Source organism: Pelodiscus sinensis, chromosome 2, assembly GCF_049634645.1.
Source record: "Pelodiscus sinensis isolate JC-2024 chromosome 2, ASM4963464v1, whole genome shotgun sequence".
NCBI classification, from domain to species: domain Eukaryota; kingdom Metazoa; phylum Chordata; order Testudines; family Trionychidae; genus Pelodiscus; species Pelodiscus sinensis.
In genome coordinates, this window is record NC_134712.1 from 97929366 (window position 1) to 97946159 (window position 16794).

The window sequence follows — 16794 nt, forward strand, 5'->3', positions numbered from 1 at the left end:
TAGGACTGAAATGAACTTTTTAAGCATACCCACTATATGTCCCTCATTTTAGGTTCTAATTTGTATACCTCCTTCAGCACATTGTTGGTATGTTCCTTTTATTATGGATTCATCCAAAACCATTAGCCTGTACTGTTTAAGGTGTTTTTGGTTTTTGTGGGGGCGGGGCATGACTAACTTTCTCATGTTTGCCTTTTGTGTCTTTGTTCCACATTTCAGCCTCACCAAATGGAGAGGTCTGCTTCAAAGAGAATGAAGAAGGGAAAAGGGATTATTTGTGCTGCCAGTGATCATCTCTCAGCTATGATACATTTGAAGAGACTTCTTTCTAGCGGGAAGCACTCTGAAGTGCTTTCAAGGATTATTAGGCTCAGGTGGCAAAATGTTTGATATCATTGTACAGTTTTCAGGGATACCATTTTGTAGAGGGAGATGCAGCTTTACAGTTATTTCTCTGGTTGTGTGGGGCTTTTCCATATTAGTATGAAGATATCCAGATTAAAAGCTGAAGAAAATCCGTCTCAAATAATATCACTGAGGTAGGGAATCAAATCTCGGCTTTTTTGTTTTTGACTTCAAAATAAAAGCTTTGAGTCTTGCTTTTCTCTTACAATTGAATTAATTTATTAAATCCGCTAAGTGCTATTTTAGATGGACTATGCTTTCAACACTACTGAGCCTTTATAAACAAAACAAAAAGTTGATTGTGGCTTACTTCAGGAAAGGAAAATAAAAAACTTGCAAATGGTAAGCTGTGTAATAGCATTGGAACTGGAATACTGTTTGAATTTCAGTACATTAATGGTGGAATTGCCTACTTTCATCCAAAAAATTTTTATATTAAAGCTCCTGGTTTTGTGTATCAAAGTAATTCAGATATAAAGTATAATTATTCCCTCAAAGGCACAGAACGTTTTGTCTACATTCTCAGTTGAAACAAAATGAATAACCTTCATATAGGTTGAACCTTCCTGGTCCAGCACCTTTAGGACCTGGGTAGCCCTGGATCAGCGAATTTGCCAGACCAGGGGAGGTCAATGCACCAGGACATCGCTTTTTCTTCTGGCTACCCTGCTATTGCCTGGGGCTCTGCCCTCCCTCCTCCCCCCAGCTCCTGCTGCCATTGGGTGGCACAGCTCCGCTGTCCTCCCCCCAGCTCCTGGTGCCAACCAAGTCTTCACACAGCAGCTACGCTGTCACCAGGGACTCTCACCAGTGGCCCCCCTGCTGCTGTCCAGGGCTCCACGCTCTGTCTGGTGGCTCTGCTACTGCCAGAGGCTTTCCCCAGTGGACCTGCTGCAGCCAGGAGCTCTCCCCAGTGGACCTGCTGCCACCCTGGACTCCACTCTCTTGGCCTTGCTACTCTGGCAATGCTCCTGCCCTCACAGGGTCACCCCGACAATGGCGGCTCAGGGATGTTGATGGACCAGGGAAGTCCGGATTACGGAGTTTCAACCTGTACTGTTTAATGAATCTGCCAGCGAATCTCAAATTACATTTAATTCTGCCAGAGAACCATGAAGAGAAACTTACGATGTTCTTGAAGAAATGGACTACTGGGTTGTCATCACCAGGCCGCCCATGCTGAGACCTCTGGGGCATGGAACCTACATGGCTAGCTCTGGCTGCATGTATGTCCTGAAATACATGATGGATATATTAGTGCATTGAAGACCAAAATAAATGATGATAATTTGAAGAGTGGACGCACCAAGAGGCATGCTCACAGAATAAAAGTGAAAGAAAAGAGGATGGAAACTGTCAGTAAAACCAATAAGAAATCTAGCGCTTATAATCCAGTTTCTTTAGTGCTATAAAGAGCCACACGCTTTTTATGTAAGAGCACAATTAAGTAATATATAAGAATCTTGTGTTCATATCTGTGTGTGTGTGTGTGCGTGTGCATGTGCGTACACACAACATTATTGAGATCCAGTATTTCCTGCATTAGGTTGAAGTGTTCCATAATAGAAGTTAAATATTTGCCTTCCTTATAAATGGAGTAATAAAATTAGAGGTGCGAACTGAAATGGAAAAAAGGTCTCTTAGGTTTTGGAGTCAGTCTCTGTGCTACAACAATAATGAGCTGAGTAGCACCTCTTTTCACTTCTAATGTGCAATACAAATTCCAAACTTTCAAATTTCTGTCAATGGAAGAGCAACCTTATTTTAACTTGATGAGCGTTAAATGCAACTGATGGCATTAACTCATCTTAGCAGGTGATGAGGAGAAAAATCCAAAAAGTCAGAGGCATAACAAGAATAAGACTATTAAATTAATGGAGAGTTACTAACACAACAGTTACCTGTGATAAATGTTCCATGCCACAGTGAAAATGGTATCTGCTCTGTTACATGCAGTTGATCGTACATCTTGAGTTAGCATCACAAACATGGAAATAAGAATTGTTAGATGTGTCTGATCTGTGCTAAATTCATGAACAGCAGAGGGAGAGCTTTGTTTTTTGATAAACATAGTAAAGGCCACAGCGTAAATTTCAAAAGAACCAAACTAAATCACCCGAGAATAGAGAAAACCCTGAAGACAAGGTGACGTAAAGCATGACTACTTCCCGGAATATCTAATGGTATTCAGAACATTCATATTGATACGTTTCTTGCTACTTGGTAAGATCAAGCATATCTGCTGTACAAAAATGGAAAGATTCTAAATTGATATGAAAAGAGAGAACTTATTTTGTTATTAAGAGCAAAGCACTCAACCTTTCTGTAAAATGAGACATTGTAATCTGCTTGACAGAGTACTAGATGTGAACCCAAGACTCCTGAATCTTATCATCAATCCTATTGCGGACTGATTGTATTCATGATCTTTGCCAAATTACCACTCTAGATCAGAATTTTAAAGATATTTCAGCACCTGAGGATGCAAATAGTAGGATTTTCAAAAAACCTAGTAGGATTTTCAAAAAACACCTTGCTGTCCTAACACCTAATGGGGCCAAATGGGAACTTCTGAAAATCCTACTAGGTACCACTCTGCATCTTTAATTGCCAAAGTATCTTTAAAAGTGTTGGCCCACAGATGCTGTTTGCCAAATACCACCAACCTGTCAGGGCAGGGAGTTTTAAAAAATTAGGATGAAAATAAAAAGCATCATTCCTCTTGGTGTAACTATGAGTACTGCATGTAATAGAATCCTTAGGGAAAAAAAAAGTTTTAAATTAGTTACTACAGGCAAGTTCAGTTCATTATGTATTTGGTTTGCTCTCTCTGTGATGATGGTGTTAATGATTATACAACTTAAAGTAGTACTTTAATTGATTTTATTGTAATTAAGGGATTTCTATAAGATTATGCAATTATCATGCACTTCCTCTCACAATTAGCTTTACTTTGCCATGCCACTTTTTAGACAGAGCAATGGATTCACCACATATTGCAAAGACAGGAAGTTTGAAAATAAGAATACAGCACAGGAATTAGGGATTAACAGGTGGTAAGAAAGTTATTTAAAAATCTGTAGCTAATAAAGGATTACAGTCAGATAGTGATTATGTTTTTTGAAACCAGAAATATGGATCCCACTTGTGGTGTATGGATGTCCGAGCACAGTGACTCAGAATGCTGTCGCTCTTGGCATCTTTACAATTTCACACACTACTAAAAGCACAAAGAGCAGGTGATTGCTTAGTTCCCTAGAATGGACCAAGGCAGAACAGCCAAAAAAAGAATAGTATCCCCATTCTATTTAGTTAGTTAATTAGGATACGTACTTTTTATTTATTGTAGCTTCAGTGTTCAGTAGTATTAGGCTGCCTCTATACTACAAGGTAAGTGTGTGATTCCCATACTTACGTACACCTACAGTATAACTGCTACAGCACAAGTAGTGGCAGCAGAGACTTGATTTAGTGGTTCCAAGTATTAACTCACCTGGAACAGGTGGTCGCATATTTAACACAGCTAAGCCATGTCTCCACTGTTGCGACTCATGCTGCAGCAGCATCTCTTTCTCTTTGTGTTACTTGAGCGAGCTCTTTTTAAGATATGTGAAATCAAGCCAGGGAAATCGCACTCCTGGTTCATAGTGTGGATTTATCTTTAATATTACTACTTATTTTTTTAAAGGGAAAAAAGTTACATTTTAATTATATTTGTTTTTAATTAGTATAGTAGGATTTTAGTTGAGATATGGTAGAAATGAGGTTTCCCCAGGCTTTCGATGATGCCCCTCTAAGGGGCGAAGAGAGTACGGGTTGTACCTCCCAGGTTCAGCACCCTCGGTACCTGACCGGCCACAAATGAGGGATTTTGCTGGACCAGGGAAGGTCATTTTTGCCCCTTCCCGCTGCCATGGCCTTGTTGCCAGCCTCTGAGCCACTTTCCCCCTACTGCCGGCCTCTCTGTGTGCAGGCTTCTGGCACCAAAGTAGCAGCCTCACTGCTGCATGCACAGCCCCATTGCCAGGCTCCCGCCCCTCAGGGCAGCCCCCTTGTTGGGGTCCAGTTGCATCGCCGGGTGGAAGCCTCACTGAGCAGCTCTGCTGCCTCCCACTCTCACTAGGTAGCTACTCTGAGTAGCGGTGGGGCTGTCGGGCTTTATGCTGCACTGCTGAGCAGACCCACTCCCAGTTTCCTGGCCCCACTGCTAGGCAGCCCGCAGTCTGACTCCTGGCCTCAGGGAGCAGCCTTCTAGTGTCACTGCGCTCCTGGTTGTGTTGCCAGGCGGCCCCGCTGCCGGGCTCCTGACCCCACCACTGGACAAACCCAGTGTCTCAGTCTTGTTAGTCAGTTTTGCTACTGGGCTCCAGACCCGCTGCAGCCTCCCAGCCACCAGCCCTCCATGGGACACTCTGGTCCTGGAAATCCATGGTCTTTCCGGACCAGGGATGTTGCTGGACCAGAAAGTCCCAGTTAAGAGCAGTTCAGCCTGTACCATTCTCCTAATGGACACTCATGCTAAGTGTCTTTATTGCCTGGGTAAAGAGCATGTTGTTGCTAAGCATGTGATCTGTAAACCTTCTAAGATGCTCATGCAGAAAGAGTGACAGTCCAGTACCTTTCTCATGGAGAGATACATAAGTGCACACCCAGATCCTGAGCAAAGACAAAACTGAGGAAGTTCCTGTCTGCCAACGCAGTCTATCCATGACCTAGTCACCAGAGCTCAAGAGCAACAGAGAGACCTAGAGAGGCTTTGCAAATGATTTTGGAGCAGTCAGAAATCCCTGTTGTCCAAGAAGTGAGAGACTCTAAATCTGTTATTCATGACTCTTGTCTGTGGTGCCTGGCAGGAGAAAGTCGCCTTCCAAGGAATCAATATAGTCAGTACGGAGGAAACCAGTGCCCAAGTCCTCAGTGTCATGTTGGTACTCACAGAAGAGAGCACATAGAGTTAGACTCATAGACTTTAAGGTCAGAAGGGACCATTATGATCATCTAGTCTGACCCCCTGCACAGTGCAGGCCACAGAATCTCACTCACCCCTCCTAGAATAATCCTCTCACCTATATCTCAGATATTGAAGCCTTCAAATAATTTGAAGACCCCAAGATGCAGAGAATCCTCCAGCTGTGATCTGTACCCCATGCTACAGAAGAAGGCGAAAAACCTCCAGGGCCTCTGCCAATCTACCCAGATGAAAGTTTTAAGACTATGGTTTAGAACTTACTGGAACCATCCCTCTTAGCACCAGTGCATCAATTACAATCTACGCTGGCATTGTCTTTAGCAGCACTGGTTTTGATGAGAGCATCTCACTTGGTATCTTGTTTGGCATGCTGTAGTGTAGTTGTAGTCCTGTTGCTCCCAGGATACTAGAGAGAGAAGGTAGGCGAGGCAATATTGGACCAACTTCTCTGGTGAGAGAGATAAGAAAAGCTCTGTGTGGCTCAAGAGCCTTCTCACCAACAGAAAATGATCCATAAAAGGTATTACCTCATCCAACTCTCTCACTCAGCATGAGCAGTTTCAGCATTTCAGAGCCTTCAACGCAGCTAAATGAGACAGGATGCCTCAATTTAGATGCCCTTTGAAGGGGATCCACAGCACCAAGAGATTTATTTCTCCCTTGGATAGCAGAATAATTCCAGAGTGTGGTTTACCATTGTTAAAATCTTGTAGTTCTGCACCGTCTAAATCTCCTTTCCGTGAAAGATCAAGGATACCTGTGATGAAGATTCCTCTTCATCAACATAACAATAGGATTGCAGCTGGAAGTCCTACTCAAATTTTAAAATCCCGGGTTGTGCTATCAATAGAAGGATTTTCGTTTTATTCCAGTGGGAGTCCCGTCCCCCCAACCTAACAAGCCAACAAAAAGAAAAAAAATCAGAAAAAATACAAAGGAACCTTATGAAGGTTAAAGTTTAAATTCTAATTGCTTTCCTTAGAATCGCAAAATTGGATGGCTGTGTTGTAACTACATGGTCCACAAACTTGGCCATATTGCGAGATGGTTGAAATATCTGCAGCACTCAGGAAGAATCCTCCACACAGTATATGGAGTATATGTAGAAGTCGCCTAATTTAATTTTTCAGATGTCACATCATTTCCTGTTTAGATTTTGGAAACAAAGGAACGTCATCATTCTAGCGATGAAGAGTTAGCAGTTCACCAAGATTAATTTGGTTGTCCACATTCTTATTCTTCTTCACCTGAGAAGACTTTTTCATCCACTGTGCCTCTGATAATTGATAGTTTTATAATGTTTTAGGAAGTATTGAAATGCATATGGAAAACACTGGAGATGTTACGAGATGTGCATCATAGTTTTCTTCATCAGATTTAGGTAGGGAAGTACTGACAAGCATTGAAGATTTGCCATTTTGATGGAGCTTGTTTAGTACAAAATCAATGAGACCTTGAGTTCATTAAAAGACTTATGATCCGCTCTTACATTTTTAGTTTTCTTATCCACCTGCATTTAGGAAGAAACAGTATGTCCATGTTCTTTTCAAGACATTGGACTACTAAACTTCCTCATACATTTACCAGCAGAGATTTTCTGACCAATCCAAAAGAAGATTAAGATACAAAAAGAAAAGATTGATTCAATTGTTCTCTGATCTCCTAATAATGTCCAGTGAACAGTTTACCGCATTGCTAATTCAGTACGGTATATCATCACAGAACCACAGCTTACTCCTACACTCAAATTATATCACTATATCTCATTGTCTGGGTAATTTCCAGATGTCCTCATTAGATAAGAAACTGTTCTTCAGCAGTACTAACTTCAAAGCAGGAAACAACATTTTGCAAGAGGTTTGTCTTTTGTTCTGAGTCATAGCTAAGGATCATATTCCTTCTTGGTATATTCTGTTCTAATAATCTTGGATAATTTGTTGCATTTTAAGTACTTGGGTATATTTGTTGTTTCAATTAAAATGATTTGGCAGTGATCTCAGCATTTCATCCACAGGTAGAAGGGGGTCTGTTTTTTTGTTTTTGTTTTTTTCATTCATCAGCAGATTTTTCAGGCACTTAGGTTGAGTTATTACTCCTGTAAGAAAGATTGCTCAAACATGTGATTTAAATCTAGTGCTTTCCTCTGCAATGGAACTCCCTTTAGAATCGCTAGCAGGCTGCCCAATTCAGCAATTTTGGAATAAAAGTGGCATTTTTGGTGGCTCAGCAAGTAGATTAAGTGAACTTCAAACATTAATTATAAACTCTCCTTACACAGCTCTTCATACAGACAGGGTGACTGAGACATCATCTGTCCTTCATTCCAAAAGTAGTATTGGACTTTCATGTCAGTTTATTAATTTACCAGTCCTGTTTCCAAGACCTCATTCATCTCAGCTGAAGTTAAATTGCATGTGTATCTTGAATGTTAAACAATTATGGTTCTGCTATCTAGATAAAACAAAAAAATTATTGTATGACTTCAACTTTTTATTGTTTATGAAAATAAATCTCAAGGGAGAGCTAATTCATCTCAGAAGCTTTCAAAATGGGCATCTGATTGTATTAGGACTGTATATTATATTATAAAGTAAGTCCTTTAAACATTCTAACACATTCTAAAGTTGATAGTCAATACTGTAGATTTGCAGAGCAGCAACCAGAACTTGAGTACCTACATTTACAAAGCGTTGTTCATTAGTGAAAGATTCTAAATTGGTTGCCCATTTTCGAAACAAGGGTTTGCTGTCTTTTTTCAATTAACTCTTTGCTCTCACCTCCATTTAGGTTGACTGCTAGTTAATCACTGTGACTGCGATGTACTCAAAGAAAGAGCAGTTACTTACCTTAAATGAACTGTGGTTCTTTAAGAAGTCTGTACATGTTGCCCCCGTACCTTCCTTCCTGCAGTTTTGTCTTATACAATGGATTTTGGGTGGCGAAGGAGCTGACTGACAAAGTCACTGTTCTTTTTGTGCTCTTAGAAGGCAGATCATGAGGCCTGACCCCTACTGGAGTAGTGAAAATGTTCTAAGCTATTGCTCTGGTCTGGGGCAACCATACACCATGACTGGGTTATACACTTGCAGATATCTCAAAGATGCTCATCTAAGTAAACAAGAGATAGCAGGCAAAGCTTCACTAATATGTATTCCCATGGAATAAAAATGTGTGTGTCATGTTTTGAACTCTACTATACCTCTCTTTTAAATCATTCCCAGCTTCTTTCCCCCATCTTTCCCTAAATTATATTTTAATTATTTGCTATGATTTTATTTTGCATTTATTTAGTTAAAAAACCCTGTAAGCCTTCATTAATTAGACTTAACTAGACGGTGTGCAGTGGCAAATTTGAAGTTTCTGGCTAGAGGCCTGAGATACTGGTTCTTTGTAGATTAAATAAAATGGAATTAGAAAGTTAGATGTGAAAATTGTCATGAATAACATTTAAAATCTTGTTTAGAAATGTGTACTTGTTAGATTAATGTTAACAAGGATAAATACCCGTGTAATAGGAATGATTATATTTGTTCCATTTACTGTATGTTAGTCATGACTTAAAAATTAGACTAAGTAACCATGCAGCTCTGTAATTAGTTATTGGCATACAATATATGCCAATAATCTGGTTTATTGACTAGGGTATCATGCAAGGTATGCATTCATTGAATTAAGTATTATTGGATGTAGATTTTGCGGTTTGTAGTGCTAAAAAATTCATAACAGTTTTTTGATGTGGTCCTTTTTTAGAGGGGTGAGCTAGTTGATTATGGGTCCTAAGACCAAGAAGTGAGCTGTTGTTTTTGCTGATCATCCTGTGACAGAGTTAAGTTGATCAGCTCTCTAGATGCAGTGCATGCTTCATATTTTAGCCTCTGTCAACACATTATTCTAAACCCTTAATTTAGGGTGCATTTGTGAAGAGCTGTATTTACTCCCCTTTTCAGCAGCACTTTGTGCTTTTTATTACTCTGCATATTCTAAGACTCAAAACCAACGAAAAATAAAGTTAAATTGGAAAAAAACATTCTTACAACCACAAAAACAAAAGAAAAAGAATAGCTTACCACCAACCTATGAAAATTAATTCACTAAAAAAAGCCATAATGCAGTTTCTGAGGATGCTTAAGAGAGAAATCAAAATATCAATTAAATTAAAGGCAGTATTGTATGTGCCTTATGAAGGAGAAAGTAAAACATAACCCCTGCTGAGTTATTTACTCAATTTTTGTTAATGTAAGGCTTGAAATTAATTCATCCAGTCTATGAATTTTGTATTCTTACATGCTGGAGTCTGCCATACACTAGTTTAGTTTTGAAATAGATGCTAGGCACTAATATGAGAACTTAATAAATAATGAAGGGCACACTACACATCAGCTATATTTTTAAAAGAGGCCATATTTACCCTTTGCTGCTTCCTTGTGATACTGGAAGTTTCCACTTAGTACAGTGAAATCTAAGTCTCTATCACCAGATGGAGCTGTGACACACAGATTGCCAGTTAAAGTCAGCAGCACATTATCAGACAGTTTCACAGGATTTTCCATGTCTCTCACCTATTATAAATGTTAAGCTTCTGCATCAGATTTAATATTGTGCAGTGCTTCCAACCCCTCAGGTAATCATTAATAAGGCAAGATTTGTTTCCCTATCTTACATTCAGTGAACATGTTCACAAAGTCTGGTCTTGATTTGAGAATCTTTGACCGACTGACTGACTGAATGAATTGGTTTACAAACCAATTTGCTTGCAGGTACATTTTAAAACAGTGTGCTGACATTAAATTGTATGAGTTTTACACTGTTGTCAACAGTTAACAAAGAGCCAGACTTCTGTCCAAACAGTGTATACAGAAACCAGAACCTGATCTACAAAAAAAAAAAAAAAAAAAAATGTAGGCTAGCCTAGCTACACTGCTCAAGGGTGTGCAAAATTAACCCCTGAGAGATGTAGTTAGTCCAAACGAAGCCCTGGTGCAGACACTGCTAAATTAATGGAAGAATTTGTCAACTTTATGCTTCTCAAAAGGTGGATTAACTGCAGTGATGAAAAAATCCTTTCCATTGCTGTAGCACGTTTACACTGCAGCAGTGCCACCGTAGAGCTTGTAGAGTAGACATACCCAAAGACTCAATTCCTCAATATTTACAGGAAGTTTGGTGTTTGAGGCTCAGTCAGCTGGCAGTAGTAAATGAGCTGTGCTCTGTGTTCCAGGGAAAGAAAACCTTAGGTCTCTCTCAGCTTGACTAGTTTCACAGCACAGCGTGGGCCTGTTTTTGTATGTGAGAGCTGCCTAGACCTAGATTCCAGTGCATCATTTCAGAATGAAGTCGCTATACTAGATATATAGGATGACTTATTTTTAAAAAGAAGCTTCTAAGAATTTCTTGGTGAAACTTAATTAATTATCCAAGAACAGCTTTTCATTTCACTTTATTATACTCTGTATCTAAAGTAATAGGCCAAAAATTTTCAACTCAGATTACTTTCCAAAATCCCTGTTCAGGAGTGGCCCGATTTGTAAAGGTTCTGAATACCTGCCTCTCGAATCAACTTTAAAGGGAATTATGGATGCACAGCTCTTCTGAAATCAGATCTCCTCTTTGGGTGCATAAATATGAGTCTAGTTTTTGGAACCCAAATTCAGAAATGTTGTCTGTAGCTGTGTTTATTCTGTGCCATCAGCTGAAAAGCGTGTGAGAACTCTTTGGGTAGTTTATTGCTGGTGATTTTTGGAATTCCAATGACGTTTATTTTATTCATTAAAATGGGGAAAAGTCACATTGCTGTGACCCACTACATTACAACTATCCCATAATTGAGATTTTGATGTTCTTACTGTAGGTGAAAGAACCAGTTCAAAATATGTACTTTTGGGCTTTCTTTTTGAGCTTTTGCCTCCCACATTTTGAGAATTTGTTAAAATGTCTCACCACCTCCTTGGATTTATTAGCAAGCAGTTAGATATTTAACTCATCACTACCAATGATGTTCGTTTATCCATAGCCACAACTGTATTCATCATCTTGAATGGGAAGTACTCTCATGAGTAAAATTACACATGCAGATTTGAGCAGTAAAATGTCCTTTTTGTTTCAGGAAGCAAAAGTTGGATTCTGCCATACTCATTTAAATTTCATGAATATTGGCCTTACAACCTTGTATAATTGGGCTCCAAGTCAGACAGACACAAAGAAATAACCTTGAGTTTATTGCAAAGGGAAATACACAGAAAGTACTTTAATTATTAATAGGAGTTGTACCATTATGTGTATTCCCTGTACTAAAAATTTACCTCAATTCTCTGACACATGCATTGACAGTACCCACGTTAACATGCCTCAGAGAAACAGTAAAGCTCATTTTTCAACACAGGATATGATTTCATTCATGTAGAAACACACTGGGGAAAGCGGGGAAGTTTTTAATTTAGTGTTTAAATCTCTGCCATATTAGGATTTTCAGGTAAAACAGTGTTTATTTTTTGTTTGCAGAAAGCAGCTCTCCCTTTATGATGATTTATAAACCATAATCTGTTAGTGTACACATCTGTTTCACTATCTTATTTTACACTTTATCGTTAAACTAATATTACTCTTAATAGCATTTGTCAACCTTTTGTGATTACTTTATTGTAATCAGTAGCAGGCATGTAAGAGGTGGTACTAAAACATATCCCACAAAATACTTGTCTGACTTCCCTTCGTACAAACATGATGCTAGATACTGCAGTACTGCTCATGCAATTCAACAAAGTATATTTTCAAATGCATGAAGTCTTTTAATTGAATTGATCTTCCATTGTACCTTTAAAAATCTTACTGTATCAGGAGTGTGCCTATAAAAATTCAATACATAATAGCAAGTAAATGTGCTCTCAGGCCTCTAATCAGTAAAAATTAACAAATGTATTAGTGACAATAATATTCTGATGATTAAGATGATAGTGTCTGGTTTAAATTCATTTTAGAATAATTTCTAGCCTTTGTTATAACGACACATCTGGAATTTAGATGAGAACTGAAATAATTTTTAAAATCTAATTTAAACAATGTTGTGAAAAGTACTTTTCAAATTTCTTCAAGTGGAGGATGAAAATGAACTAATTATTTTAATTATGGGTACAAACAAACTGTTTTAATACTGATAAAAGCAAAACATGGGCCATATTTACAGGATGGGGGAACAGTATTCTTGGAAGCAGTAACAATGAAAAAAACATTGTTGGTTGTGGAATATAATCAGCGGAACATGTGTTCCCTGTGTAATACTGTAGTTAAAAGGGCTAATGTAGTCCTTGGATGCATAAGCACAGGAATCTTGAGTAGAAGTGGAGAGGTTAGGTTATCTCTGTATTTGGCACTGTTTGTGACTTTTGCTGGAGTAATGTCTACAACTCTAGAAGGATGTTGATAAATTGAAGGGGGTTCAGAGGAAAGCCGCAAGAATGATAAAGGATAAGAAAACATGCCTTGTTATGATATACTCGGGGATCTCAGTCAATTTAGCATAACAAAGATGAGGTCAAGTGTTAACTCAATTATAGTCTGTAGGTATCTACATGGAGTACAAATATTTGATAATGGGCTTCTTGATCTGCAGAAAAAGGTATAATACAATCCAATGGTTAGAAATTTAAGCTAAACAGATTCAAACTGGAAATGAGGTGCTCATTTTAACAGTGAGTGTAATTAACCACTGGAATAATGTATTAAGAGTAGTAGTGGATTCTCTGTCATAGAAAAACATCCAGTCCTCATTTAAAAATTGTCTAAGAGATATACTCTAGTGGTTATTTGGGGAAAGCTCTGTGGCCTATGTTTTAGAAGAGGTCAGAGAAGATTATTACAATGGTCTCTTTCGGCCTTGGAATCTGTGAACTGTACATTGTATTTAGTTTCCTAGAAATTTCACTTTATAGCTGTCATGCATTAGCACAAAATCAGAGTTTGAGCTTTGAATATTGAAATAATGTTCATTTGGAATTTAAAAAGAACAAAAACACTCCTTGAAATCTTTCAATATTCTGTAAATTTTAAAGTAATATATTTTTTCCAAACGCTACGTTTCAGGCCAAATTTGCATCACAGGGTCCTTTTCAGAGGAAAATGCTTTAAAGTTATTTTATTGGTGTTAGATTATTTTTAAAGGAAAACATGTTTGAAGGGACTCAATTTGTGATGAAGAAACATGACCATGAGGGACTGAAGTGATACTTCCAGCTCATTTTATATGGTCTACCAAACAGACAATTTTTGAAAGTTAACTAGGTCTTAATTTTCTCTGACTGGGCACCCTCTGCTCCCACTGATGTTGCAGGATCTGATACCGTGCAGTATAAGGTTCCTAGGCTGGGTATGAACTAATAATGTAGAAGCGAAAAGTTCTATTACTAGTCTCCTGAACATTTAGCTCCACGGTCCTCTGCCCCTGACTGTGTAATGAGTAACCCATTTATTTTGTTTTGCCAAATAGATTTGAGGATGCTCTCTTAATAACATCTCTATTGTCATTAATTTAAATAAAGACCCTTCCCTATTAGTTTTCTGAAATTGGGCTTAAATCATGAGTAAGAGATTTTATTGTCATATAGGAACTTGTCAGTTTGCAACTTCCCAGGACTCATTTTCAACTAATCTTATAAATGGATCATGTGTGAAGGGCCAGAGAATCTCTCAGTGAAAGCCAATTTATTTAATAGTTGTATATATTCTGTAAGAAGCCAATATGAGTATTATTTTTAGTTATATTAAATGAGCATCTAGAGACCCCAACAGATAGGCGTTCCATTGTGCTAGACACTGTACAAACACCTAGTGAAAGACAGTTCCTGAATAGCCAAAAACAGCTGGGTTGATTTTCAGAGGACTAACAGTTTGTCTTGATATTTGTCCTAAAACGTTAGAGGTTGAACTGCACAGCAAAAACTGAGTTAAACAGAGATTTCTGTGCAGCATGTTCCTGTTAATAAGTCTGTAGTGATCTTCAGCATGAGTAATTTAAATTTGCATATTAAAATATTTTCACTTCTCTGCAATGTAGTGGATGCTTAAAGAATGGCTGAAAATATCCCCAAATCCCTTATCACTAGCACTGCAAGTCTCAGTACAATTGATGAAATCAGTGGCAGTCATGAAGTTCTAGAATTGGGCATGCTGGAATATTGTCAGTGGACTTATTCTGGTGAGTAGTGATATCCTTTTTTTGATGAACACTCTCTCAGCTAAACTTCATTTTATTTGTGGTTTGGAATGCACTTTTAATGCTTCTTTTTGGTAGGTCTTTGAGTTCATTTTCAGGAAAAAATTGCATGAAAGAGTGAGCTGTACTGTATCTTTCCTTCCTCCTGGTATTTAAATCAGAGAGACTTGTAATTGGGCAGAGGAAAAAAGTACCAAAAATGTTAAGAATGGATTCACATTTAATAAAATGAATCAAATTAAAGTTGCCTCTCAAAGTATGCTAAAATACTCAACAGAGGAGTTATCACACTGTGTTTGTGTGTGTGAGTGTGTGTGAGAGAGAGAGAGAGAGAGAGAGAGAGAGACACTAGTTAGAATCAAGTGAGGATTAATTTTCATCTTGGAGGTTAGAACATTAAGGAATATTGTAGAATTTCCCAAAAGTTATCAATGTAGTCTATTTTATTGTATCATTAGTATTTCATTGGAAGATGAAATATTTTGGCAGCGAATTTAGAGGATTGATTTAAAAAATAACTCACGTGGTGTACCCAGTATTAAAAGTACTTGAAATAGCTATGCTGGAGGTAGTAATATCCTTGTAGAATACAAGTTGTTGGTCTTTCTGTTTTTAATCAAGCAGCTCCATGAAGCCAAATAATCTTTCTGCTGACTTAAGATGAGAATTTTGTGCAGTTTGGGAAAATTAAAAACCCACAGATCTTTCTGTGCCATACAAGAATGTGTATAGTTGAGATTCTATCTCCATTGAAAGAATATATCATTTTGGGATTGTGTTTTAGTGTGCAAGTGTTTTTACTCTTTTATATAATTAATTGTATGTGTATTACATGAGGTCTTATTATCATTTTCAGGGGGGATTTGTGTGTTTGCAAGCAGTAGAACGTATAGTAGGCTTTTGGAGGCAAAAACTGAGCTCCTTAGTCCTTATCTTGACAAACTTGTGTTTGGTGGGTAAATGCAGACTAGAAATGCTCACTTTGTACATGTAAATTCAGATGCTCAGTGAACACACACTATATTTTGATAAGAACAACCTACTTCATTCATGGAAAAATGGCCCAGTCTTTCTTAGCATCACTAACAATTTGCTGCCACCTCAAGGCTGGTGTACAGATGTCAATTGGCTCAGCATCCATGTTGCATGTTAGTTACAAACAGTAGAAAATTGGTACTGTATTTCAAGAGCCTTGCCTCCACACTATTATTTAGTTCTCCCACTAAGCAAACAGTGGAATGATATCGATTTTAGGTAAGGCTGAACCCTTTTTTTCAAATGCATATTATAACTATTGTTTTAGATATCTGCATTGCAGAGCTATAGGTACATTAGAAAAGAGGTTGTGCTTCCAAGTTAACTGGATTTGATTGCCAATTAACTTGTTAGCTAACCTTTGCAAATGCTATTTTAGACACTCCACAAATGTTTGTATTTGCCGTTTGACAAAAATCCAGTGAAGACTACAAGCAAAGCATTTCAGTGTGTTAACAGGATATTTCTTTTCTTCGCCTGCTGGTCTGAAACCGATATAAAATAAAAGTTAACAATTATACTATTTATTTCAGCATCCACTTACTTTACAAAAATTTAACACACTGAGCCCCACAACTCTCCAATGAGGTGGGTAAGCAAGCTATTCAGATTTTACTGATGAGGAAACTGAGGCAGATAAGTCAAGTGACTTCCACAAGGTAGCACAGCAGGTCACTTGCTAGAGAAATAATAATGCCTTAAGAATCTCAATCCTGTGCATTAGTGAACTCCTAGGAAAGATAAAGGACAGGAATAAAATGATACATTTTATAAACCAGAAAACAAAAAGATAGCATAACTGAGAGAGAGAAAAAAAGAGGGAAACAATGGACTGCAACCATTTTCACCACCTAACCTCTTTGTTTTACCTAAGCTTATTTTCTACTATCCATGTCATTTTAGGGGAATGAAAAATATTGGTGATAACTTATGTTTTTAGATGCCCCAAGTTATTGTGCCTTTTGGAGGAAAAAGGGAGTTCTGTTGTCTGTTTACGTAGTTGCAAACATCACATGTCAGATGTCCTGGATATGATTAGATATAACAGTAACACAATCTCGCCTGTCTTGTGGCTTTGCCTATATTCCATGATTACAATATGTATAATATGAGTCAACTATATAGGGAAATTAGAGAGAGGCGACACTGTTAGAATAGACCACTATAAACATTCTTCTGG

General features: G+C 38.0%; 2 protein-coding genes across 9 annotated transcripts in view; one reads left to right on the top strand and one right to left on the bottom strand.

Moving 5' to 3' along the window:
- ZNF236 (zinc finger protein 236) overlaps nucleotides 1–16794 on the top strand; it is a 219789-nt gene that overhangs the window by 171780 nt on the left and 31215 nt on the right. For all 4 annotated transcript variants that reach the window (XM_075921079.1, XM_075921080.1, XM_075921078.1 and 1 more), the window contains exon 35: nucleotides 220–14561. The gene's annotated coding sequence lies outside the window, so the exon portion shown is untranslated. The remainder of the gene's footprint in view (nucleotides 1–219; nucleotides 14562–16794) is intronic.
- Nucleotides 1–16794, bottom strand: part of MBP (myelin basic protein) — a 167493-nt gene that overhangs the window by 6317 nt on the left and 144382 nt on the right. For all 5 annotated transcript variants that reach the window (XM_075921091.1, XM_075921095.1, XM_075921093.1 and 2 more), the window contains exon 5: nucleotides 1534–1638. In XM_075921091.1, the coding sequence (XP_075777206.1) occupies nucleotides 1534–1638 (105 nt within the window). The remainder of the gene's footprint in view (nucleotides 1–1533; nucleotides 1639–16794) is intronic.